The 25,314-nt window shown below is 41.3% G+C and overlaps 1 protein-coding gene across 3 annotated transcripts in view; it reads left to right on the top strand.

The window, feature by feature from the left end:
• LOC139559786 (A-type potassium channel modulatory protein DPP6-like) overlaps positions 1–25,314 on the top strand; it is a 140,960-nt gene that overhangs the window by 57,824 nt on the left and 57,822 nt on the right. For 2 of the 3 annotated variants that reach the window (XM_071376141.1, XM_071376143.1), the window contains exon 2: positions 24,196–24,310. In XM_071376141.1, the coding sequence (XP_071232242.1) occupies positions 24,196–24,310 (115 nt within the window). Of the gene's footprint in view, positions 1–1,706; positions 1,832–24,195; positions 24,311–25,314 lie in introns of those variants that run through there. The other variant, XM_071376142.1, reaches the window with a different exon arrangement.

The raw sequence follows: 25,314 nt of genomic DNA, 5'->3' as shown, positions 1-25,314 counted from the left end.
CAGCTCTCCTTACATTTACATTTACATTTAAGTCATTTAGCAGACGCTCTTATCCAGAGCGACTTACAAATTGGAAAGTTCATACATATTCATCCTGGTCCCCCCGTGGGAATTGAACCCACAACCCTGGCGTTGCAAGCGCCATGCTCTACCAACTGAGCCACTTCGGTATCTCTCTCAAGAGGTGAGGATATGTGTTCCCTCAACCTGCAAATAGATTAGCTGTTTATCAATTAAATCAGTACACAATATTATTTACCAGACCACCGGACTACATGATTAGTAGTTTATAAAGTTAGGAAAAGTCCAATCTTTTAAACTTCTTGAAATTCTCACTCAATTCTGTAGCACCAGTGGCTCATAATCTGTGGATCTAAATGATTGCATGAACAACTGGAACCACTTTAAATGGATAAAGAACAACCTGCAAAGCATAATAATAAAAGGCTAATAACCCAGGTCATTTCAGGCCTCATATTCTCATTCTTAAAACTTTAACCAACTTCACCAACAATGCAGACCCGTGATTCAGTGCTGGCGATAGGGCTGGGGTGCTGGCTGCTCAAAGTGAGCTGAATAGGTTGTGACACATTAGGTCTCAGAGCGGAAGGCTCCTCAGTCCTCACAGCTCATTGGGGAGGAGGTGAGGGCTGGGCTGGCAGACTTCTAAAATTAGGCTCTGTGGTTGAATGACAGAACTGTGTGCTTCCATGAGTACTATGGGGAAAACAACACGAAGCAACAGACACTGGCCCTGCACACAATGGCAGCACAGGGACCACAGGACAGTATAGAGGGCAAAACGTGGTTCAACATTCATTAGCCTAAGACTTGCGAAGAGTTAGGAGGGAGGAGAGGAGGAGAGGAGGAGAGGAGGAGTGGATAAGGAACAGAGCCAACATTAATTAACAATGTCAATGTGATAAAAAATTAAGGATTGTCTCATTAGTTGGGCTTAATTGTGTTACAGAAAATAAATTAAAGATTGTAAGAGAGAGACAAAATTAGAAAGATTTTAAGGAAGTGCAATGATGGTGTTTATGAATCCTGTATTTTTTGTGTTTGTAATTTTCGCTTTCCTTTCCAACCCTATTTGCATAGTTGCATCATTCAGAGAACACCTTAGTTGCACAGTGTAGATGACTCTTAAGTTCAATAAAAAATATTGAATTATTCATATAAAGTAAGACAAAAGATCAGCAAAACAAGACCTAAGAAATCTTTATTTTTTTCTTCTAACCATTTCGCTTTTACCCTCATCATCAATCTCCCATATAATTACTGCGGGGGGATATTGGAAATACATGTTTTATTTACCCTCTAAGTTTCATCAGTCACATTCAGTAGCAGCATCACTGGTCCAGAAGTGATCAGAGAACAGGTGTGATGCTGATGATGATGATAATGATACACAAGAGGAAGGAGGCAAAGCTGAATTGCTCGACCGCTCACCAAATGTCAATCTCTCCTCACTGAAGCTATTCTATTGTTTGCAGTCAGGTGCAGTGATGATTGGTTTACTGAATTCTACTAATTTTCTCCTTCATTGCTGTAAAGACAAGAAAGGGTGTCATCTGTGTCACATCTCTGAAGATTGGTGTGTTTTTGAGCTCTCTCTCTCTCTCTCTCTCTCTCTCTCTCTCTCTCTCTCTCTCTCTCTCTCTCTCTCTCTCTCTCTCCATTGAAATTGAAAGCGCGGCACGGTTCGCAGCACTCTGCACCTGTCTGTTTGGGCTTGACAGCTGTGATCTCACTGCTGTAGTTAGTTATCATGACTTCTCCCAAGGAGCCAAATGCGCCGGTGAAAGTGACTCAAAAGCAAGAAGAGCAGGTATGGCTTTTATTCTAGCGTATGGGTTATTCATAAATCATAGACTAATTTGCTAATATACTATTTCAAATACGTTTTAAGAAAAGAAACTGCACCGTTTATTCGAGACACGGTCAGGATAGGCTACAGATGTTTGCTCTGGCAGTGAGGGCTTGGGTCCGATCCTTTTCGCTGCTCACTGACAGTTTATAGCCTAATAGATTTCTCATGCAGACATCAGAATATTTTAAAGCTTTACTCTGTTTTTTCTCACAGTAGGCTGCCGCTGCATATTGAGTTTTATAAAATCCTATGGGTATCGTTTTTAAAGCTTTCATAATTTATGTTTTAAAAAATGACAATAAAGAAACACAATCCTACCCAACCTGATGTTAATATATTGCTGCTCACTGATGTCTATGTTCACGTATTTGCACGGATGGAACATTGTAGACCATACATGCCTAACTTTAAGGGTTTTGTTGGAAGTTGGTGTAAATCATAGTCAAGCTAAACTTCTGTTTTAATATTCGTTCGTATTTTAATGTAGAAAAATATGAGGAAATGGAAATAGATGAGTAGTCAATACAGAGAAATATATGAGTGGTCAATACAGAGAAATATATGAGTAGTCAATACAGAGAAATATATGAGTAGTCAATACAGAGAAATGTATGAGTAGTCAGTACAGATAAATGTATGAGTAGTCAATACAGAGAAATGTATGAGTAGTCAATACAGAGAAATGTATGAGTGAGAATTCTGTATATTATATACTTGGACTTGTCAAGGCTAATAAAGAACCATCATCGATGTGTTGCTTTTAGACAACATGATACCAGAGTAACAGTGCTTCAGGACCAATGGCAATAATTCTGTGTGCTTGTGCATGTGTGTGCGCTTGCCACGTGCGCGTGTGTGTGACCTTAACAACTGCAGTGATTCTGATTTTAGCCCAGACCTCTGTATAGTTTTGAATGGATATTTCTGTAGTGTCTGCACTGATAATTTGTTCCTGGGTGGGATTAACATGAAATTGTGTTTGTGTACTGAGTAGTTCAACAGAACATCACATGAACATAATCACATTTCAATATGACTGTTTGATTGATGAAGGGATGAAAGGATGAAGTGTCTGTCTGTCTGGAGATTCATCTACAGTTCTTTAATTTCCAATATCCTCTATAGATAGTGTTGTATTCACTTCTCAATATTCTGGTGAGTTTCTGTTTCTCAGATGTTGTTGGAAGATAAATATCTGAATTGTTTAACACAATTCACTTGGTTTCCCTGTGGCTGCCGGTATGCAAAATTGGAAGTCAAAGGATCATCTTGCTAATAGTCTTTCGATTTTTGCTGGATCATTCAAATGTGAGTCAGTGTGGGGAGTCTCTGGATGTATCTATCTCTTCAGAGGTTGTACCCAACACTTGCTGAACATTCCAGTAATCAAGACCCAGGAGAAAGGTCAAACTTCTCCTGTTCTAATGAATTCTCCAGGCTGGCATGGTATTGGCTGTTTGCATTCTCAATTGGAATACTCAATTGAGAATGCAATTGAGAACTGAAGAATGGTTGGACTTCTGAATATCATAGAATAATGTAATCACTAATGTTTCTCCATTCGTCTGTGTAACTGAGGACTTTGGTGGACAGCTCCCGTGTGCTGGTAAGAGCACAGACAAGACAGAGGATTGCGGTCGAGGTGGTTTAATGACTCTGAAGATTCACAGTACAGGCACGGAACATCACAGCACATTGTATGTAGTACATGTGCCAGGGCACTTTAAGGCTTTGATTGACAGCTTGTGATAACTAAGAGTGTGTGCGTGGTCTGCAAGTAAAGAGACAAAGAAAGATACAATCGTGAATGACAGATATATACATAATACAATATCTAATTCACTATACTAGAAGCAATATCCATGTAATAATAACATGGCTATAATGGCTTAATGCTATACTTAAGCAATAAGGCACTCGAGGCAGTGTTGTATCATGAATACAGTCACAAGTAAATGCCGTTGTTCCGTCAACCCATATACCGGTGACTGTATTCATGATACAACACTGCCTCGCGTGCCTTATTGCTTCTATAAAACTGTTACCAACATATTCAAATAACAATGAAAATATGTAATTCATTCAAATTTTATTTTGATACGTCAATTCATACAATTTCATTCTTCCAGGCTGGATAACGTTCTTAGCTAGCTAGCCAACCAACTTCAGCTAACTCAGTCACGTCAAACATTGACCCTGGAATGACAGGACACTAGCTGCATTTTCGCGGGTTTGACCTTTTTTTCTATTGGCATTTACTTGGATATTCCATGATAGTGACGTTAATGCGTTGTTTTGACTGGCTAAGAAAAAGTTGTCTCGTCGGGTGCAAGTTTAGATAAATACAAGAGATGATTCGCACAGCAACATAAACATGATATTCTTATGGAGAATGGTTGAAGAATGATCATTTTCAGATGGAACTGTTAGTAGGCATAGGTGTGTCTGTGATAGCCAATACAGTACAGATGGAACGATCCTATCAGCATCCAGAATGCAAACAACCCGTTTTATAAAAGACAATACAGCACCATACAACGTGACTACACTAATTAGAGATCAAAGGGGTGCCGCTGCACTTACAGTATACTGCAAAGCATAGCACCGCAATCTTCAGTACAGGGCTTCAACTGTACAATACTTCTAAACAGCGAAATCCAATGTAATAACCGCATAAACAATATAGCATACATCTATATAATTACAGGGCATATAAACAAAGTACAAGGGGACATAATCTGATGCAAATACAAGGCTAAATGTTCGAAATTGTATGACACTGAAAACGGGAGCTAGCTCACAGTATAAACTACTAATTAGAATAAACATGAAAGATGACATTATCGTCACAGAGTGCGTCTTCAGACATAAACATGTGAAAGATATGAAAAGATGTACTTACATATCAACAAGGACAGACACTGGCCTTCTTCATAGCCTTTTGTACAGTCTGTATCTTTGCTCAGCTATATAAATAACATTGCTGCTTTTTTTGGTATCTCTCACAACTTCTAAAAACTCTTTGTTGGCTATGGACAGTACTGTAAGTTTGAATAATTTAAAAGTAAACTCAATAAGAGCAGATTCTTGGAGGCAGTGGCTGAGGTAAGGGTGTTAGACGAGGGACACATCTCAATGCTTCATGGTCCACTGGCTAGCCTGCACTCTTATCAGCTATCGGTGCTTCACAGCTAACCGGCAATATTCCCATGAATACTAAATAGTACCTAGCTAGATAACACTGGTGCTAGGCACATTTGGTTTCTGAAATCATATCAGAGAATGAGCAATTCTGGAGACCAAGAAGAAGTAAGGTCAACTTGTCTAAGCCCTTTCTTTTGGCCACACACACATTTGCTTTTCTCATCTTATACACTAGAGGCATAGAACGTATTGCATAGAACGTCTTTATACCTCCCACTTACTATCCTCTGAAAGTGTGCTACTTCGTCTTGGCAGGGTGGTTACATTACCCTGGAATTCAAACAACACCCTCTCTTGTTTTTGGATGGAAACATTGGTAATTGTTGTGTTGTGCCGCAGAATTCATTCTTATTAATGGACATCGTCCTGGTCTATGCCAGACTTTTAGCCTTGTTTCTATGGTGACGCTGGTTAACTTCTCCCTCTAGCCAAAATGGGAAAGCTGCCTGTCTCAGTGCCTTCAGTTGCTCTGCTTGTTTGCTTGTCTGTTGGTCTGTACAGGTGGCTGGTCAAGGATAACCTTCTCAATATATAATATACACTATGTTGTCCTGTAAGAATAGATTTAATTCCTCAGTATTTGGGAATGGATGCAATACATTCACTCACATGGACAAAATATGATTATAATAGTTTAAGTGCCTGATTATATTACCCTTAAAGGCCCAGTGCAGTCAAAAATGTGAATTTCCATTGTTTTATATATATTTTCACACTATAAGGTTAGAATAATACTGTGAAATTGTTACAATTATGATAATGCCCTTTTAGTGTAAGAGCTGTGTGAAAAGAGCCTGAAATTTCAGCATGTTTTGGTGGGATGGAGTTTTGGCCTTCCACGGTGACCACAATGCACTAAATTAGTTAATAGACCAATAAGGAGAGTTCCAAACCTTTCTACCAATAACAGCTAATTTCCCCTCCCCACTCAGACCACTCCCAGACAGTCCTAGCACAAATCTTTCTTGAGAAATTGATCTTTGCTTAGAAGCTATTTTTGTTTCATTTTGACCATTTTAATTTAAAATAATCACAGTAAGGTACTTCATTGTTACCCAGAAATGATTTGATATTGATATAAAAATGTCCGCAGAACCACTCAGCTTTACTGTTCACCAATTGAACCCTCAAGGTTCTGTCTCATACACTCTTAAGCTTTTGAGTATCAACTTCATGCCATCTATCAGTCAGTCTGTTTTGATGTTGGGAAGAATGTAGTCTTGTCTGATACAGGTTTCACAGGGGCCTTCGTTTGAAAAGGAATAGTGAATGTAATTACTGAGGCAAAGTTACCCCTGAAGACAATGTAACGCTGCCTACCCTTAAGGTTTTCAGTAAACTCTTTGAAGACTAGTGTCACGTTCCTGACCTGTTTTCTCTTGTTTTTATGTCTTTATTGGTCAGGGCGTGAGTGTTGGGTGGGTAGTCTATGTTTTGTATTTCTATGTTGGGTTTTGTGTTCGGCCTGGTATGATTCTCAATTAGAGACAGGTGTGTATCGTTTGTCTCTGATTGAGAGTCATACTAAGGCAGCCAGGGTTTCACTGGGGTTTTGTGGGTGTTTGTTCCTGTGTCAGTGTTTGGGCCACACAGGACGGTTGAAGGTTAGTCACGTTTGTTGTTTTGTAGTTTTGTAGTGTCTTGTTTGCTGTTTTCATTAAAAGTATGATTAATCACCAATCCGCATCTTGGTCCGATCCATGCTCCTCCTCGTCTGAGGAGGAGAACAACAATGACTGCCTTTACAACTAGTCTCTCTTTTCTCAAAGATCATTATTCACCTTCGATTTTCACTCACATTGAAATGTGCATAGAATATTTTTCCATGTTTGGTCCCACACAAATGTAGGTCTGCTCCAAAAGGACCAGACAACACTGATGCATAGCCAAGATCCTAACAAAATTCCCAATGTCATAGTCATCTCTTTGTTCTTTACAATTCCCTATGTGTAAATCATTACATATGATATGACTCTTTGGTTTAGATGATGAAAATACCTTTTAATCCAAGTCGAGACGCCATTCTGATGCAATCTGCCGCCTCACTTTTAAGCTGTAAGATTTCTCTTTCTAAAGCTGTACTTTTATAAGACTATAATAAGTGTCTCCAACCTTGTTCATTGTTACCTCCTCTCAATTAGTTCAAGGTGATGCCTTATAATGTCTTCATCCCCCCCACGCTCATTGAGAAGTGTGTTGCTTCCTACGTTTGCACAGATGAATTACCCAGAGGACTTATTTATTGATCTTTGAATATGAGTCACGCTGTATTGATGCACTCTGGCCACCATGGCAGTCTCAGTCATATCCGTAAAGCATATCTCATACTCATAAACCAGGCATATCTAGTTATTATACATTCCACAGAGAGCATACTAGATTCCTCTCCATCTATGTTTGTTGTGCCCCAAACTGAGCAATTAGCTTTAGAAAGGTCATCCTGGAAATCAATCAACTTTCAATTATGCCCAAACAGACCACCTGCGTATTACATAGTCACCTCTGAGCAAACATATTAAGAGATTTGTTTTTCGTCAGGTGCTTTCTCTGGGATCAAGTTTCAATTGGAAATTCATTCAAACAGTTGAAAATGCATAAACCAATTATCTTTCGTCTTGTCGCCTTGACAGGTTCTGCTGCTTGCATTCCTTTGAAAATAATGCCTTTCCGAAATGACTCAGGATTAAAGCTATGTTTCTGTGTGTTTGGGAAGTGCTTTTCTGTTGTTGAGAAGTCAAAAATGAGAGGTATCTAGATGTTTGTGTTTGCAGTCAGTGCATGGCCCTTGATGGTACATCTGTGGAGATATAGACATACAGTTTGCTGCAGTGAGGGTGTGGGTTCACTTTTCTGTCAGTAACACAAGCTGAAAGACCTCCTGCAGTCAGTCTTATAGACGGTACACACACTGTTCCTTTTTTCTCAAGATCAAATAGAACTTTACTGTCTGTAACTGAAGAGGAAGTGCAGGCACACACGTGCGTGCGCGCGCGCTCACACACACACACACACACACACATACACATACACCCCCCCCTCCCCCACATTCTGAAATTGCATTTTTGTCCCCCGCAGTTTTATCATTGCACTGTGATACCTAAAGCGGCATAAGTGTGCTTTAGGACCATGCGGACGCCTCAGAGCGGTCGGGTAGGCTGTTGGTGGTTTCAGTCGGCTGGATTTAGGACCGTGCGGATGGACTCCACAGAGCGTGCGAACAGAGACAACTGTTGTCTGTGTGTGTTGTACTTTTTGTTGTAAAAGCAAGCAGATAAAAAACGAGCTACTGTATATTTGACTGATGTAGCTGGCAAGGTAACTGCTGTTTGACTTAACTGAAAACATATATTTATTCCCAGTGCTGAGCTAGTAGTGTAACTGACATAAACAGCTCTACAGACTTCACTGTCATGGTGCACAGTGGAGGTCGACTGATTAATTGGCATGGCCGATTAATTAGGGCCAATTTCAAGTTTTCATAACAATCGGTAATCAGCCTTTTTGGACGCCGATTATGGCTGATTACATTGCAATCCACGAGGAGACTGCGTGGCAGGCTGACCACCTGTTACGCGAGTTGCAATCCACGAGGAGACTGCGTGGCAGGCTGACCACCTGTTACGCGAGTTGCAATCCACGAGGAGACTGCGTGGCAGGCTGACCACCTGTTAGGTGAGTGCAGCATCAAAAGGACCTTGTGGCTGCAAGGAGCCAAGGTCAGTTGCTAGCTAGCATTAAACTTATCTTATAAAAAACAATCAATCTTCACATAATCACAAGTTAACTACACATGGTTGATGATATTACTCGGTTAACTAGCTTGTTCTGCGTTGCATATAATCAATGCGGTGCCTGTTAATTTATCATCGAATCACAGCCTACTTCAACTTTGCCAAATGGGTGGTGATTTAACAAAAGCGCATTCACGAAAAAAGCACAATCATTGCAATAATGTACCTAACCTTAAACATCAATGCCATTCTTAAGGCGCTGCAGGGCGGTGGACCCCTAGGGGCAGGACGGGGCAATCCAGCTATATTATGTGCAAGTAAAAAGAGTACTATTAGGCCTATGATATGTGCCCTCTGTAATTATTGGGACAGTGAAGCATTATTTTCTTTTTTTATTTGGAATCAAACAATGACTATGAAGTTCAACTGCAAACTGTCAGCTTTCATTCGATGGGTATTTTCATCCATAACGGGTGAAACGTTTAGAAATGAAAACACTTTTTGTACATAGTCCCCCCATTTTAGGGGAACAAAAGTATTCGGACAAGTTCACTTGTATTTGTATTATAGTAGTACAAAATGAAGTATTTGGTCCCACATTCATAGCACGCAATGACTACATCAAGCTTGTGACTCTACAAGTTTGTTGGGTGCATTTGCATTTTGCTTTGGTTGTGTTTCAGATTATTTTGTGCCCAAAAGAAATGGTGGATTGCCATTACAGTAACAGGGGAGATTAGCATTTTTTATGTGTGCGTCTATAATTTCTCACTAATCATTATTAACGATTCATTCAGGATGATCCATAATCATGTCAGCAGCCAAATTCAATAAATTGTGTAGAAATGCAGGAAATTAGTTGTAGATGCCCAGAAAATTCTGTGGGAGGACCCCCAGATCCCCCTCCAGTTTATGTCCTCCCCACTTCTAAAACCAAAGTTGCGCTGTAATATTTTATGTTTTTATGTTCTGATTACTTTTCTGTGCAGCATTGTCAGTGATGGATTCATACAGTCTACAAGAATATCACGTCTCAGGATATGACCCAGATGCAGACACAAGAGGTGGATAGTACAGTTCTCAATAATGTATTATAACACGGGGCAAAGGGCAGGTCGAGGACAGGCAGAGGTTCGTAATCACGCACGAGTCAAGCAGGTACAGGATGGCAGGCAGGCTCGGGGTCAGGGCAGGCAGAGGTTCGCAATCAGGTCAGAGTCAGGCAGGTACAGGACGGCAGGCAGGCTTGGGATCAGGACAGGCAGAATGGTCAGAACCGGGAAAACTAGGAAACAAACAAACGGGAAAGCACCCTGGTAAGAGCTGACAAGACAAGACTAACTGGCAACAGACAAACAAAGAACACAGTGTTAGCAGTTGATGTTTTTCTTTAATAACACAGACCCCAAAGCAAATCAGGGGGACAAAATAGTTTTTTTTGAAGAGGACAAATCATACGGTGAGGTAGACGGTCATTCTCCCCTGTCCTCTTAGATTCTCTCCTGTGGTTCTCTCCACAGAACAAAGGGACAGAATGTAGTTTTATAACCCAGGCCTAGCCTGTGGTTGACCAATTAGAAGTCCTTGCTGTTCAACTGGGCCAATGGCCAAATAACAAGTGTCCTATTTCAGGCTCACTGTATAGACAAACTCCTCCCATGTCTCTGACCCATTGATAAATAATTCCCTATTACAGAAAAAAAACTATTTCCATTGATCGTTAATTCTAATCCTCTCGTCCTCTGCAATGTGTATTTATCTTCGACATATTCTTACAACAGGTATAAATGCTCAGGGGATAATGGGAAAGATGGGCGACACCTGGAGGGGGGTGGAGACAAGCACAAAGACAGGTGAAACCAATCAGGGTGTGACAAATAATTTTTCTGAATCTAACTAATTTCCCATTCCAATGTAGGAGGAGGTTACCACAGCAATCACTGTAGCAGAACAGAACAGTCTCTAGGTGAAGATATATATTAAATAATGAATTCCAAAAGAAAAATCAAAGAAAGGAATAAAAGGCTGAGGTATAAATAATTGAATAGGTTTTGGCTGGAGTCTAAAGGAGGACAACACAAAGCACTTGTTTTTGTCCTAAGTATTTTACCATTGTATTTCACTGTGTTGAAATACAATGGTAAAATACTTAGGACAAAAACAAGTGCTTTGTGTTGTCCTCCTTTAGACTCCAGCCAAAACCTATTCAATTATTTATGAGTCACTTCAGTGAACCCCCTTCAGTGAACTTTAGGACATTTTCTCTTCTGACGTGAACAGTATGTGTGCCGGTACTTTTCTTAAGCTATCAAATGTGTTACGCCATGGCAGAGTACAGTACTCTATATTGAATGGAGTGGGTACACGTTGATTTGTAGGCCTACCCATCTTTCAACATAAATGTTATACCCTCCCATCACAGTTGACCCCTTTATCATAATGTCCACAGCAGGTATCTGATTCAAAGAGCAGTTGGTGCCCATTATCCTCGGACAATAGACTTGGTCCTATTCAGACCTCGATTGACTGCAGGAGGACAGAAGGGTCCAAGTTTCCGAATAGAGCAGCGGGCGGTGGCACACTAGCCTCAGACAGGTGCCCTAGTTCAATCCCTACTAAATGCCCTGCTGGGCTGGCATGCATTCTTAATCTCACTAGTTAATGCCCATGATTTCTTGATGATGGTGTTTCAGGGGAGAAGTTAACCCCAGTCAGTCAGTGCCCAGCCACTCACAGGGCAGGGCTTGACCCCTATCAGGCTATGGCTATGTGATATTTGAATGATACCAGGCGAATCTGTCTTGGACTGCATGGTCACTTGTTCAAGTGTGCACTCCTGTATTTCTGTTCACCTGTTCAAGTGTGTACTGTATTTCTCGTCACTTGTTCAAGTGTGTATTCCTGTATTTCAGACCCTTGACTCTCCACTCTCCAATCATTTTCATGAACCCCATATGTATCTGCTCCCTATCCACCTGTCAGTAATGGCACCCCCGCTCTTCAGACTTCCAGGGCTGCATTCCAAACACGTAAAATAAAAACCCTCTCCCCTCAGCCCTCAAATTAAGTGAACACTTCTGATGACGTATGATGAGTTGACACTTGCAGGGCAAGGGAAGAATGAATTCATTTTAAATGGACCGTCCTTGCCCGGAAATTCGTCACTAATTCGTCCCACGGTTGTGTTTTCAGTCATCATGGAACCACCGGTAGCTGTTGTGTGTGCTTTATAAACGCTACAGTCAATTATGATTGCATTTCATATCTTGGCAAGAAGACAACGCATCTGCAGACATTGAATACTAGCCATCCGACAATATCAGGTAAATCAAAAATGACAATGTATAAGTGTGATGTCAGGGAAGGTTGTATGCGCTAGCTAACCTTTCCAAAAGGTCATGTGCGTTAACAGCACAATTTCTAAATTATTTACATTCGTTTTTACTTACACTTGTATGTTGACTTTTCCTTATTGATGTTGGTTCTAAGTTTTGGCTGACTTTTCTTAGCGGATGTACAATCATCGCAAATTGAATTATGGGACGTTTCAGGCCCTGGAGTGAACCGAATTGTACACTTGCACACTCAATCACAAACAAGGGCTGAGGGGCTTACGTTGCCAACTTCCCTTGCTTGGCTAATTGTTTGGACCGATGGCAACGATGGCCGTGTCGAGGGTGTGTCTTTTACGTTTTTAAAACAGCACAGGACTCTCTTGGTTACCGTGGAAACCGGGTGCTCAGAGATGAGGAAAGATCCATTTCACACTTCAGCAAAGAGAGCGGAGAAAGCAAGGAGACAGCGAGAGAGATATGGAGAGAAATATCCCATTCATACACAGACGAAAAGCCGTCAATTTTACCATGCCATCAACTTTTTACCGCCTTTATATCTGAAAGGTATTTCCGGTAACAACACCTGTGCTTTTATTCGCAAACCGAGATAGTCATAAATGCGGTATTATGTTTAAAGGTCCCGCTAACGCCTCAGTATTAAACTTCGCCTTTCATCTTACCGGCTTTGGCACGCATTAAATTATGAACATTCTATTGTTGTCCAACATCAAAATTGTTTTTGTCAATCACAAAGCTTTAAATAAATGCATTTATTATCTTCATTTAAGTGTATGTAGTCCTGTTCTTGAGCTGTTCTTATTGTCACTGAAATGCTTTAGCATTTAGCCTGGGGGAACACACACAGATCTGCCATTTAATTTTTTTTCTTACTTCAACAGGTAAATATTTAAAGGCCCTTATATTTAGCTAATAAATAATGGGTTAATATGCATACGTTTCTAACTTCAACTTCAAACTGCTAGTAGTCTGTCTTCAACCACAATAACTGGTGGAAGTTCAAAAGGAGAGAAAGCATTTACTGCAGTATTAGGCCTAATATTTAGCCAACAAATGATGGGTTAATATGAATGAGCTTCTTCAGCTACACAACCTCTCTTTTCCAGATGAGCCCGTGCGCAACTGTGCAAACCACTATTCCTGTTCTCCTGCAGTTGCATAAGCTATAGGCTGCAGTATCTTCTTGGATGTTTATGTTGAGCATATTTTACTATGATTAGTCCTGTTTAGATAACTGTCTGCTGCTACTATTAAAACTTCAGTTGGCGAGGAAGTTTGCTAGCAAGCTATCAATGTACATGGTATCGAACAAAGCGGAGAGAGTGGAGGAAAGAAATATGAAACATGGATTAAGAAAAGCGATTTTTTCCAAATTATCCTACAGAGGTTCATCCAGGTCAGATTTCTAAGTTATTTACATGATCGGAAAGAGCAGATTCTAAGGTTTCTAAAGCACATTCAAGCACTACTTTTTTGCTATATGACAGCGGTTCAACGTGTTCTCACGACACTCAAGTTGTGTTGGAAAAATATGATTTATATTTTATTCTTTAATATTCCATTATATTCTAACTATGTGTTGACTGTGATCAGGGCAGGGGAATGTACGTGTCAAAATAACAAATTATTGATTTCATGTGCATGCCATAGCCATGTAGCCTATAAACTCCACAGACAAGTAACACAATTCAACTCAATATATGCTATTCTACTCTTTTGAAAATACAAAGGCTTCAACGCCTGCCGCATGTGGCAGGGGCTACAGTCCATTACAGATTACAAAGGAAGGTGCCTCTCTACCAGACAAACTCAATGCATTTTATGCACACTTAGATGAAAACAACACTAAGCCATGCAAGAGGACACAGAGGACTGGGTGTTCATGCTCTCCGAGGCCGATGTGTGTCGTGGAAATTCTTACAAAGGGACACTCAAAGTCAATCTTAAATAACTCGTCCTTTATTTGTCAGCGCTGGAGAGGTTCCAACCAACTCAATGCGCCATAGTACACCTGTCAATCAAGCGTGGGCAGTCCCAGCAGTTGTCTTATATACGGCTATACACAGACAAGTTATATTTGCATGATTTAGCATAACTAATGAATCACTACCGGTGGCTCGCACATGACTGACCAATACCTCACGAGGTTCTCTCTCTCTCCAAGTTGAGACCTTAACTGAGATACCTCGGTTGTTCCCATAGCAATATTCTGGGCGTACTGCCAAGTTGAGGAACAATGATAATGAGGATTTCTCCATACACGATCAGTCAGTCACCTGCATGAACTTTTCTAATTAGTTATTAGAAAGTAGCATTGATTTGATACTTTGTAGCATTTATTTAATACATAAACATAATATTTCCCTCACATGAGTAAGGTTTTTAATCAGGTCAACACTTGCAAGGCGGCAGGACCGGACTGTATTCCAGGGCATGTTCTCAGAGCATACGCAGAACAGTTGACAGGCATATTCATGGTCATTTACAACCTCTCCTTGTCCCAGTCAGTATCCCCACGTCTCAAGCTGACCACCATCATTCCTGTTCCCAAGAACTCTAAGGCTTCATGCCACAATGACTACCGCCCTGTAGCACTCACATCTGTAAACATGAAGTGCTTTGAAAGGCTGTTTAAGGCACACATCAATTCCATCATCCCAGACACCCTAGACCCACTCCAATTTGCATACCGCCCCAACAGATCCATAGACAACGCAATCTTAATTGCGCTCCGCACTGCCCTCACCCATCTAGATAAGAGAAATACCTATGTGAGAATGCTGTTCATTGACTACAGCTCAGCGTTCAACACCACAGTCCCCTCCAAGCTTGTCACCAAGTTAGGGACCCTGGGACTGAACACCTCCCTCTGCAACTGGATCCTGGACTTCCTGACCGGCCGACCCCAGGTGGTGAGGGTAGGCAACATCACCTCCGCCATGTTTACCCTCAACACGGGGGCCCACAGGGGTGTGTGCTTAGTCCCCTCCTGTACTCCCTGTTCACCCACAACTGCGTGGCCATGCACGACTACAACACCATTATCAAGTTTGCTAACGACAAGACGGTGGTAGGTCTGATCACCCATGACGATGAGACAGTCTACAGGGAGGAAAAAGTTATACAGCTCCACCATTGAGAGCATATTGACTGGCTGCATCACTGCTTGAAATGGCAACTGCACCACCCTCGATCACATGGCGCTACATATGATGGTGCGGACATCTCAGTATATCACTGGGGCCGAGTTTCCTTGCCATCCAGGACCTCTATATCAGGCGGTGTGAAAGGAAGGCCCGAAACATTGTTAAATACCCCAGCCATCCAAGCCATAGACTGTTCTCTCTGGCAAGTGGTACCGGAGTAACAAGTCTGACACCAACAGGCTCCTGAACAGTTTCTATTCCTAAGCTTTAAGACTGCTAAATAGCTAACGAAATGGCTGCATGGACTATTTGCATCTGACCCTTTTATTTTACTTAAATGCACAGTCACAGGACTCTACACACACACGCACACATTCCCACACACACACACACACACACTTAAATTGGCTCACATACACAAAACGCACACACATTCATACTGACTCTACATACATACACACACACACTCACATACAATCATCATACACACACACACGCACACGCGCACACACTCACATACAATCATCATATATGCTGCTGCTGCTCCATTTATCATATATCCTGATGCCTAGTCACCTTACCCCTATGCATGTCTACCTCTACCACTCCAGTATCCCTGCACATTGTAAATATGGTATTGGCACTGACCCTGGAACTGCCCCTGTATATACAGTTGAAGTCGGAAGTTTACATACACCTTAGCCAAATACATTTAAACTCAGTTTTTCACAATTCCTGACATTTAATCCTGGTAGAAATGTCATGTCTTAGGTCATTTAGGATCACCACTTTTAAGAATGTGAAATATCAGAATAATAGCAGAGAGAATAATTTATTTAAGCTTTTATTTCTTTCATCACATTCCCAGTGGGTCAGAAGTTTACATACACTCAATTAGTATTTGGTAGCATTGCCATTAAATTGTTTAACTTGGGTCAAACGTTTTGGGTGGGCTTCCACAAGCTTCCCACAATAAGTTGGTTGAATTTTGGCCCATTCCTACTGACAGAGCTGGTGTAACTGAGTCAGGTTTATAGGCCTCTTTGCTCGCACACGCTTTTTCAGTTCTGCCCACACATTTTCTATAGGATTGAGGTCAGGGCTTTGTGATGGCCACTCCAATACCTTGACTTTGTTGTCCACAACTTTGGAAGTATGCTTGGAGTCATTGTCCATTTGGAAGACTCATTTGTGACCAAGCAAATTAACTTCCTGACTGATGTCTTGAGATGTTGCTTCAATATATCCACACAATTTTCCTTTCTCATGATGCCATCAATTTTGTGAAGTGCACCAGTCCCTCCTGAAGAAAAGCTCCCCCGCAACATGATGTTGCCACCCCTGTGCCCAGACTACGGTTGGGATGATGTTCTTCGGCTTGCAGGCCTCCCCCTTTTTCCTCCGAACATAACGATGGTCATTATGGCCAAATAGTTCTATTTTTGTTTCATCAGACCAGAGGACATTTCTCCAAAAAGTACGATCTTTGTCCCCATGTGCAGTTACAAACCGTAGTCTGGCTTTTTTATGCCGGTTTTGGAGCATTGGCTTCTTCTTTGCTAAGTGGCCTTTCAGGTTATGTCGATATAGGACTTGTTTTTCTGTGGATATAGATACTTTTGTACCTGTTTCCTCCAGCATCTTCACAAGGTCCTTTGCTGTTGTTCTGGGATTGATTTGCACTTTTCACACGAAAGTACGTTCATCTCTAGGAGACAGAACGTGTTTCCTTCCTGAGCAGTATGAAGGCTGCGTGGTCCCATGGTGTTTATACTTGCGTACTATTGTTTGTACAGATGAACGTGGTACCTTCAGGCGTTTGGAAATTGCACCCAACGATGAACCAGACGTGTAGGTCTACACATTTTTTCCGAGGTCTTGGCTGATTTTTTTTTATTTTCCCATGATGTCAAGCAAAGAGGCACTGAGTTTGAAGGTAGGCCTTGAAATACATCCACAGGTACACCTCCGAGGTCTTGGCTGATTTCTTTTGATTTTCCCATGATGTCAAGCAAAGAGGCACTGAGTTTGAAGGTAGGCCTTGAAATACATCCACAGGTACACCTCCAATTGACTCAAATTATGTAAATTAGCCTATCAGAAGCTTCTAAAGCCATGACATCATTTTTTAGAATTTTCCAAGCTGTTTAAAGGCACAGTCAACTTAGTATATGTAAACTTCTGACCCACTGGAATTGTGTTTGTGAATTATAAGTGAAATAATCTGTCTGTAAATAATTGTTGGAAAAATGACTTGTGTCATGCACAAAGTAAATGTCCTAACCGACTGGCCAAAACTATAGTTTGTTAACAAGAAATTTGTGGAGTGTTTGAAAAACAAGTTTTAATGACTCCAACCTAAGTGTATGTAAAATTTCGACTTCAACTGTTGCGAGCTTACTTTCTCTTGTTCTTCTTTTTTCTATTTCTCGTGTGTTTTTGCTCTACTTTATTTTATCTTATAGTGCTACGGATATTGATTACTGCATTGTTGGTAAAGCGCTTGCAAGAAAGGCATTACACTGTTCTTGTACACGTGACAATATGAACCTGAAACATACCGTTAATTCTGTCTGAATTAGGCAAGAGATGGAGATACAGCGTGAGGTGGATACACAATCTTATACTTTAGCACACACACCTGAAAATAGAATGAAGATGGCAAAGTGATGGAAAGAAGATCTGTTGTTTTCCCTCTTGTGATTTTCCACTCTTTTTGATTGAGAGAGAGAGAAACAGAGAGAGAGTGATGGACTACGCTGGCGCGCTTTGTTTTGGTGTGGTGTATGTCTGCTAAAAACAGCAGGGGTGAAAATGGCTCTGGTCCTCATTTATTGATGGAGCCTCTTATTGTTGTCAAACCCAATGCGTGCTGGCTAATACATGAGTACTGCCTAATGCATGAGAATTCCCATGCCATGCCCAAAGAAGCTCACTCAAGAGTTCTGCACTTTCTCATGCATTCAAAGGAAGTATTCTTGACTCTTTGTGGGCTCAACCCCGTCTTTTGGTGAGTCTACCTCTTGGGGTGAAAGCCAAAGTTTGAGTTTGTACAGTTTTTGTAATGTAGAGCTGGAGCATATGGCTTGTTGGCAGATAGGACAGAAAGAACATCTGTAGGAGTTTTTTCTGCCTCTGTCTGTTCTCCTGTAGTGAGATGGTTATTGGTGCCAATGGAGGTTTTGGTAGGCCTACATCGTTTTTATTAACTTCAGTAGAGTTAGTATTTGTTAGCTCAAATTCGTCCCTTTGTTGAGTTGCTGAAGAACACCATAAGAATATTCTACAACCTCATTTAATGAATTTATGCAGATTAGACTACATGTTTTATACATGGCAAAGTGTTTTTTTTGCCATCAGTTCGACTCTTTCAGTGCATTAAAGGAGTATGAACACGCAACACATAATTTGTATTCAGGACAGGTACTATGTGTCTGCAGGCTACACACACAAACAACCTGGTACGTTTTGTGTGGAGGCAGTGTGCCTAAATTCACATATTGTCACAGCAGTGTTTGTTCTATTGTTGCTAGAGGATAAGATATGGATGGTAATGACAGTAGCTAGCAGTAACCAGGTAGGTGTTTCAGATGACAACAGCAGCTGGCAGGTGTTGGTGAAACGGTGAACTGAGGACCTGTTGGCTGACACACAGGTTGCTACAAGAACTGTGAAATACAGACAAACAAATAGAAGAGAAATATATAGAAGATAAAGAGTCTCTCTTGTTAAAAGGTGATTTAGTGTTGGCAGCATGTATAAAGACACCTGCATATTTCCATCAGGAAGTAAGGTGTAGGATGTTTCTGAAATATTCCCAATTTTGTTTACTTCAGCAGGGCTGTTGAACAGCCCTGCTGTGAGCATATTGATGAGGTAAAGTGAAGGAGTAGACTGGAGAGGAGGAGAAGGGAGCAGGAGACTAGAGAGGAGGCAAAAGGGCGAAAAAGCCTACAGACTGGAGAGATTGAATATTCACACAAGCTATTTAGACTGGCATCAAGATGGCTAGTATGGTTCTGCTGAGCAAAGACTTTCCCAGCTCCTCGGTTAGAATAGAATGTAATTGGATATCCCTCCGGCCACAGAGGTCAATTTAACGTTGGTTAAATGTAATTTAATTGAAATGACGTGGATACAATGTTGATTCAACCAGTGTGTGCCCAGTGGGATGTTACTTCTGCTGTAGGTTCTATTGTCACTGAGCCATACCATTTTAAATTTGAGTCATTTAGCAGATGCTTTTATCCTGAGCGATTTACAGGAAAAATTAGGGTTAAGTGCCTTGCTCAAGGGCACATCGACAGATTGTTCACTAAGTTGGCTCAGGGACTCGAACTAGCAACCTTTCGGTAACTGGCCCAACGCTCTTAACGCTAGGCTACCAGTCACCTCTAAAGCCTGGTGTACACTACACATACAGACTTGTCCCAGACAAGTTTTTGATATTGAACACAAAATCCCCATGTCATTGCCTACTCGGGGCAAGCGGCTGTCACCGACGCTTGTTTAATGTGAGCGAGTCAGAGACGCACTCTGAGGGCTACCGATCCCGTATTTGAGCAGTCCCAGACGTCCCGATATTTTCAAACATGTTTGATTTGATCGGCACGAAATATGCAATGCTCTCGTAGTGTGCAACGTCACGTTTTGAGAACGGTGATCAGCAAAAACCAATGAGAGCTCACCAGAGAAGAAGACAGTGAAATGATGATGATGTTGTTTCGCTTCACCCAGAATGTGTAGACTCTCGAGAAGGAGCGATGACTAGTACTAGTATGCATTGGTACTTGCCTTTAACCAAAGCCAAAGTGTCAAATCATTACAGCTCAGAAGTTCCCAAGCAATGTTTTTCAATTCAAAATGTTATTTGAACTCTGTATGACAGGTGTGAATGTCTGACTGAAAACGTTTGAGGCTGCTGTGAGTCACAGCTTATTCTAGCTGCGTTAACAATCTAATCACATAATTGTTTTTGCGACCAAGTAAAGAATTTTGTAGTGTGTGTCACGTCGTTTAGTGTGCGCGACAGCGCACCACACGTTGGCAAGACAAAAAACTACAGTAAAGACAGTCGTTTAATGTGAGAGGCTCAGCGATGTTAGGATTTTGAAAGTGGTGTAGTGTCCACCTGGCTTCACCTGTAACCTTGATGCCAGGCTCTCAAAGGTTGTCTTCAAAGTGTTCAAAAGTCTTTGAGTGTTCAAAATGGACGATTGACTGGTTGTAATAAATTCTCACCTGAACCTTTGCAGTGTACTGTAGATATCTATGGGCCTTGATCTGTACATTTGATCTGCAGACCATACTATTCATTTGTTTATTCCTTGCGGAGGTCAGAGGGCAGCAGACAGTGATTTCCTGATGAATCCACAGTTGGAGCATTTCCATTAGGAGGTGATAACACAGGCAGATTAATTTCCTCTATTTCAGTCTCCAGCCTTATCTCACTATCAGTTTAATATGTGGGAGATGCCTCCGCAGCAACAATAATATAAGAAACTGCTGCTGTTGCACACATGCAAACACACATACACACTAGGGTTGCCACAATACCAGTATCGCGATACGCAGAAGTATCGTGGCTTGGAAACAAAACATGGAGCAGATTTAAAGGGCAACTCCACCACTTTTCAACCTCATTTTCATTATCTCCAGCACAATACCATTTTCAACATATGTGAGATAGCGCATTTCTACGTTTTGTAGAAAATAAATATTAAGTTAAAAAGTTTTTTTTTTTTACTGTGATTTTCAAATTGTATGACATTCACAGTGACGCGGGGGAGCAAGAAAATACCCTCCATAGGGCGAGAAACTTGTTGCAGAGTTTGAAAATCAATGTCAGTGTTGGGGGAAGCTACTCTGAAAATAGTTTACCAAGCTATCAATTACTTCACACTGGAAGAAGTTAAGATACAATAAAGCTACCCTGAAGAAAAATATTGTTTACTTACCTAAAGTTACTTAGAACAATTTTTCACTACATGTGTACTTCATTAAAAAATATCATATCTTAATCTGAAATGTCATAGATGACAAATTGCAAGAACAGATCAGTCTGTAGTCAGATGTTGACAGAAGTGATTTAGCCCACAGAAAGTAAGAATTAGGCACACAAAAAGTGTTTCAAGTGAGAGTTAGGCAAGTCTGATGCCGAAAAAGAAAGGAAATTCTTGCCTACTTCATCCATATTTGATTTTATTTTTGCAAAGAAAGTAGTGTGTAGTTCCAGTAGTTAATTACTTTTATTTACCATGTAGTGTAGCTAACTACTGAAAACACTACCAAGATGTGAATGTAGTTCAACTACCACCAAGCTACTGCAAAATGTAATTAAATCACTAGATGAACTACATGTAGTTCACTACTCACCAACACTGATCACAGTTTTAATCCTACCCTGTGATGTCACAGAGAAGCATTTTTTTAGGACCTTGCTTCTTATCTTTTTTAACCACAGATCATAGAAACGTGCTGTTCTCACATAAACTCAGCAAAAAAAGAAACGTCCTCTCACGCCTCAGAACTAGCAGTATGGCTGGTGGCATTGTCATGCTGGAGGGTCATGTCAGGATGAGCCTGCAGGAAGGGTATCACATGAGGGAGGAGGATGTCTTCCCTGTAACGCACAGTATTGAGATTGCCTGCAATGACAACAAGCTCAGTCCGATGATGCTGTGACACACCGTCCCAGACAATGATGGACCCTCCACCTCCAAATCGATCCTGCTCCAGAGTACAGGCCTCGGTGTAATGCTCATTCTTTCGAAAATAAACGCGAATCTGACCATCACCCCTGGTGAGACAAAACCGCGACTCCTCAGTGAAGAGCACTTTTTGCCAGTCCTGTCTGGTCCAGCGACGGTGGGTTTGTGCCCATAGGCGACTTTGTTGCCGGTGATGTCTGGTGAGGACCTGCCTTACAACAGGCCTACAAGCCCTCAGTGCAGCCTCTCTCAGCCTATTGCGGACAGTCTGAGCACTGATGGAGGGATTGTGCGTTCCTGGTGTAACTCGGGCAGTTGTTGTTGCCATCCTGTACCTGTCCCACAGGTGTGATGTTCGGATGTACTGATCCTGTGCAGGTGTTGTTATACGTGGTCTGCTACTGCGAGGACGATCAGCTGTCCATCCTGTCTCCCTGTAGCGCTGTCTTAGGCGTCTCACAGTACGGACATCTGCAGTCCTCATGCCTCCTTGCAGCATGCCTAAGGCACGTTCATGCAGATGAGCAGGGATCCTGGGCATGTTTCTTTTGGTGTTTTTCAGAGTCAGTAGAAAGGCCTCTTTAGTTTTTATAAGTTTTCATAACTGTGACCTTAATTGCCTACCATCTGTAAGCTGTTAGTGTCTTAACGACCGTTCCACAGGAGCATGTTCATTAATTGTTTATGGTTCAGTGAACAAGCATGGGAAACAGTGTTTAAACCCTTTACAATGAAGATCTGTGAAGTTATTTGGGTTTTTACGAATTATCTTTGAAAGACAGGGTCCTGAAAAAGGGACGTTTCTTTTTTCGCTCAGTTTATGTAGACACTGGTTTGGTGGAGATGCTGAATATGAAGTTGACAAATGGCAGAATTGCCTTTTTATTTCTGGATGAAAACAGTCCTAATGTTGGAAGAAACTTCCTTATGGTGTCACTCAGAATCACATTTGTATATTTTGCAAGCTATAGCACACAATATTTTACATAAAGGTTTTTACGATCCATAGTGTTTGGTCTGCTTCGTGTTATTTTTTTCTGCCAAGGTAAATCTGGTATCGTAGTCTCTCGATGCTTCTACCGTGACAACCCTAACACACACACACACACACACACACACACACACACACACACACACACACACACACACACACACATGCATGAGTCACTACCACCACCATGGCCTCATACAGAAAGATGCAGAGCAACACTGATCCATATTGATCCAGATCTGTTGATTGCATTGTTCCTAATTAAGCCTGATCTCTATCTGCCCACAGTGACACGCTATGCTCCAGCCACTGCTCAGAGCGCAGTGGAAAGGAGAGCGACACAGACCTTAACGATGAAACGCTGTACAGTGTTCAAGAGTACTGGCTCTCTGCATCAATACGTCTAGCCTATTTCCAGATCTCTGTGATATCTGTGCTTTAGCCAACTCTGTTGTCATGCCTTGATAGTCAGAGGAATTGGTAAAAGCTATTTCAGAACTGGAACTAGGCTAGAATCAGCCTTGGATACCAACAGATATAGTAGCAATCCAACAGATAGTCTGACTCACCTATAGGACACTCACACTTGTCTCATGAACCAATCTCCATTTTGCTTTACCACAACTATCAATGAATAGGATGTGTAATATCATGCTGGGCTTTTTATATGAGCAAATGAGATGGTGTAACCGTGCAATGAATGATCTGCCTCAGCCTACATTCGATTGGCAGTCTTATTGGTTAACCGATACAGCCACTGCACCACCATAGGGGTATAGTTAGGTTTTGTATGTCACTTGGATTTGACTGTACGTGTTTAGAGTAATAGGGTTTCATACATAGACCATCTAGCATCTGTTTGGCTTTGCCTGTAGGAGAGGAAAGGCGTATTACGGTAAAGGTGTCGCAGAAGCCTCGGGTGAAATACTTTGGGAATGTGCTCAGGTTCTCTGGATCTCCCAATGCGGTACATGCTAACATAAGGAACTGTCTTCAGCATATTCTTGTTTTTTCCTGTCATTTCCACCTTCAGAGTTTATTCTGTCACTTAGATTCCCACTAGTTTCTTTCAACAGCTGTGTGGCTGAGAGCCTATCACAGGAGTACTGCAGTAGTAACACAAGCCTCCCCTCCTTTTCTCCCAATAGACCCCTATTAACTTTAATGTGTGTGTGTTTGTGTTGCAGGAGCTGGTGGGCAGTGCCCCTCCACAGAGGAACTGGAAGGGGATAGTCATCGCCCTGCTGGTCATCTGCATCATCTTGTCTCTGATCGTCACCTCTGTCATCGTGCTCACCCCAAGTACGTAACACATAAAGCTGCATACACTTTTACACTCAGCTACTGAACACTACAAACACCACACCATATTCCTACAGATGTAGGATCTTAATTTGAGCTAGTTTGCTACAGTAGGAAAATAATACTGCAGCAACGGGAAATGTGAATTATTATGTGGATTATAATTAATGGACATTTTGTAGGGGCTGACACATTTTTCATAATAAAAGTCTGATATTTCAAAGTGGAAATTACAAACTTCAGAAGTCTTTTTAAACCTAAAATACAGTGCAAGTTAATCATTTTCTGCATTACAGGAACATTTTCCTGCAACAGGGTGATCAAATTAACATTTTAAATCTGTAATAACACAAACACATTCAGCTATATTATAATAAAAACACACTTAGAAACACCCATTACAATCGGCTAGATTACACCACACACACTATCAAATGCGTAACACTGCAGACACAGCATCACTTCCCAAACAAATTCCGTCTCCCAGACACTGTTTCGCTAAAAAGCTGCAGGATGGGTCTGGAGAAATGTATCCACTCTCAAATTCATAGACAGAGCTATGCAAGGACTGACCATCCATGATATCAACATGATAGTTTTGACCATGTTTTCAGGCTATGCAGTGTTTGTTTACATTTACTTAGTTTAAAAACATTGTAATTAAACAAGCTTATATTTTGGGTTCTGGTGGGGTATGACAGTTGAACTAAGCTCACGAGACATTTATCAGTTATATTCTTCAGGAATCAACGGGTACATATCATGAATTTATAAGTCCCAAAATAGATGTAGCAACTTCAGATTGCCCCTTTAAATCAAGACATACTCATACCGGAGTCAGGCCGCCAAATGAAAACTTCTACTTAGATTGAGAGGGATTACAATTGGCCTTACTAGCAGACAGCCCAGTGGGTCATTTCATAAGCCCGTTCATTCATAGACAGCCAGGAGTAGAGAAGGTGATGGTAATGTGTCAGCTTGGAGATTGCATATTGGTTTTTCAG

This window comes from Salvelinus alpinus, chromosome 30 (assembly GCF_045679555.1).
Source record: "Salvelinus alpinus chromosome 30, SLU_Salpinus.1, whole genome shotgun sequence".
In the NCBI taxonomy this organism is placed as follows: Eukaryota; Metazoa; Chordata; class Actinopteri; order Salmoniformes; family Salmonidae; genus Salvelinus; species Salvelinus alpinus.
Note: the sequence above shows the minus strand (reverse complement) of the source record. Positions and strands in the feature narration are given on the sequence as shown.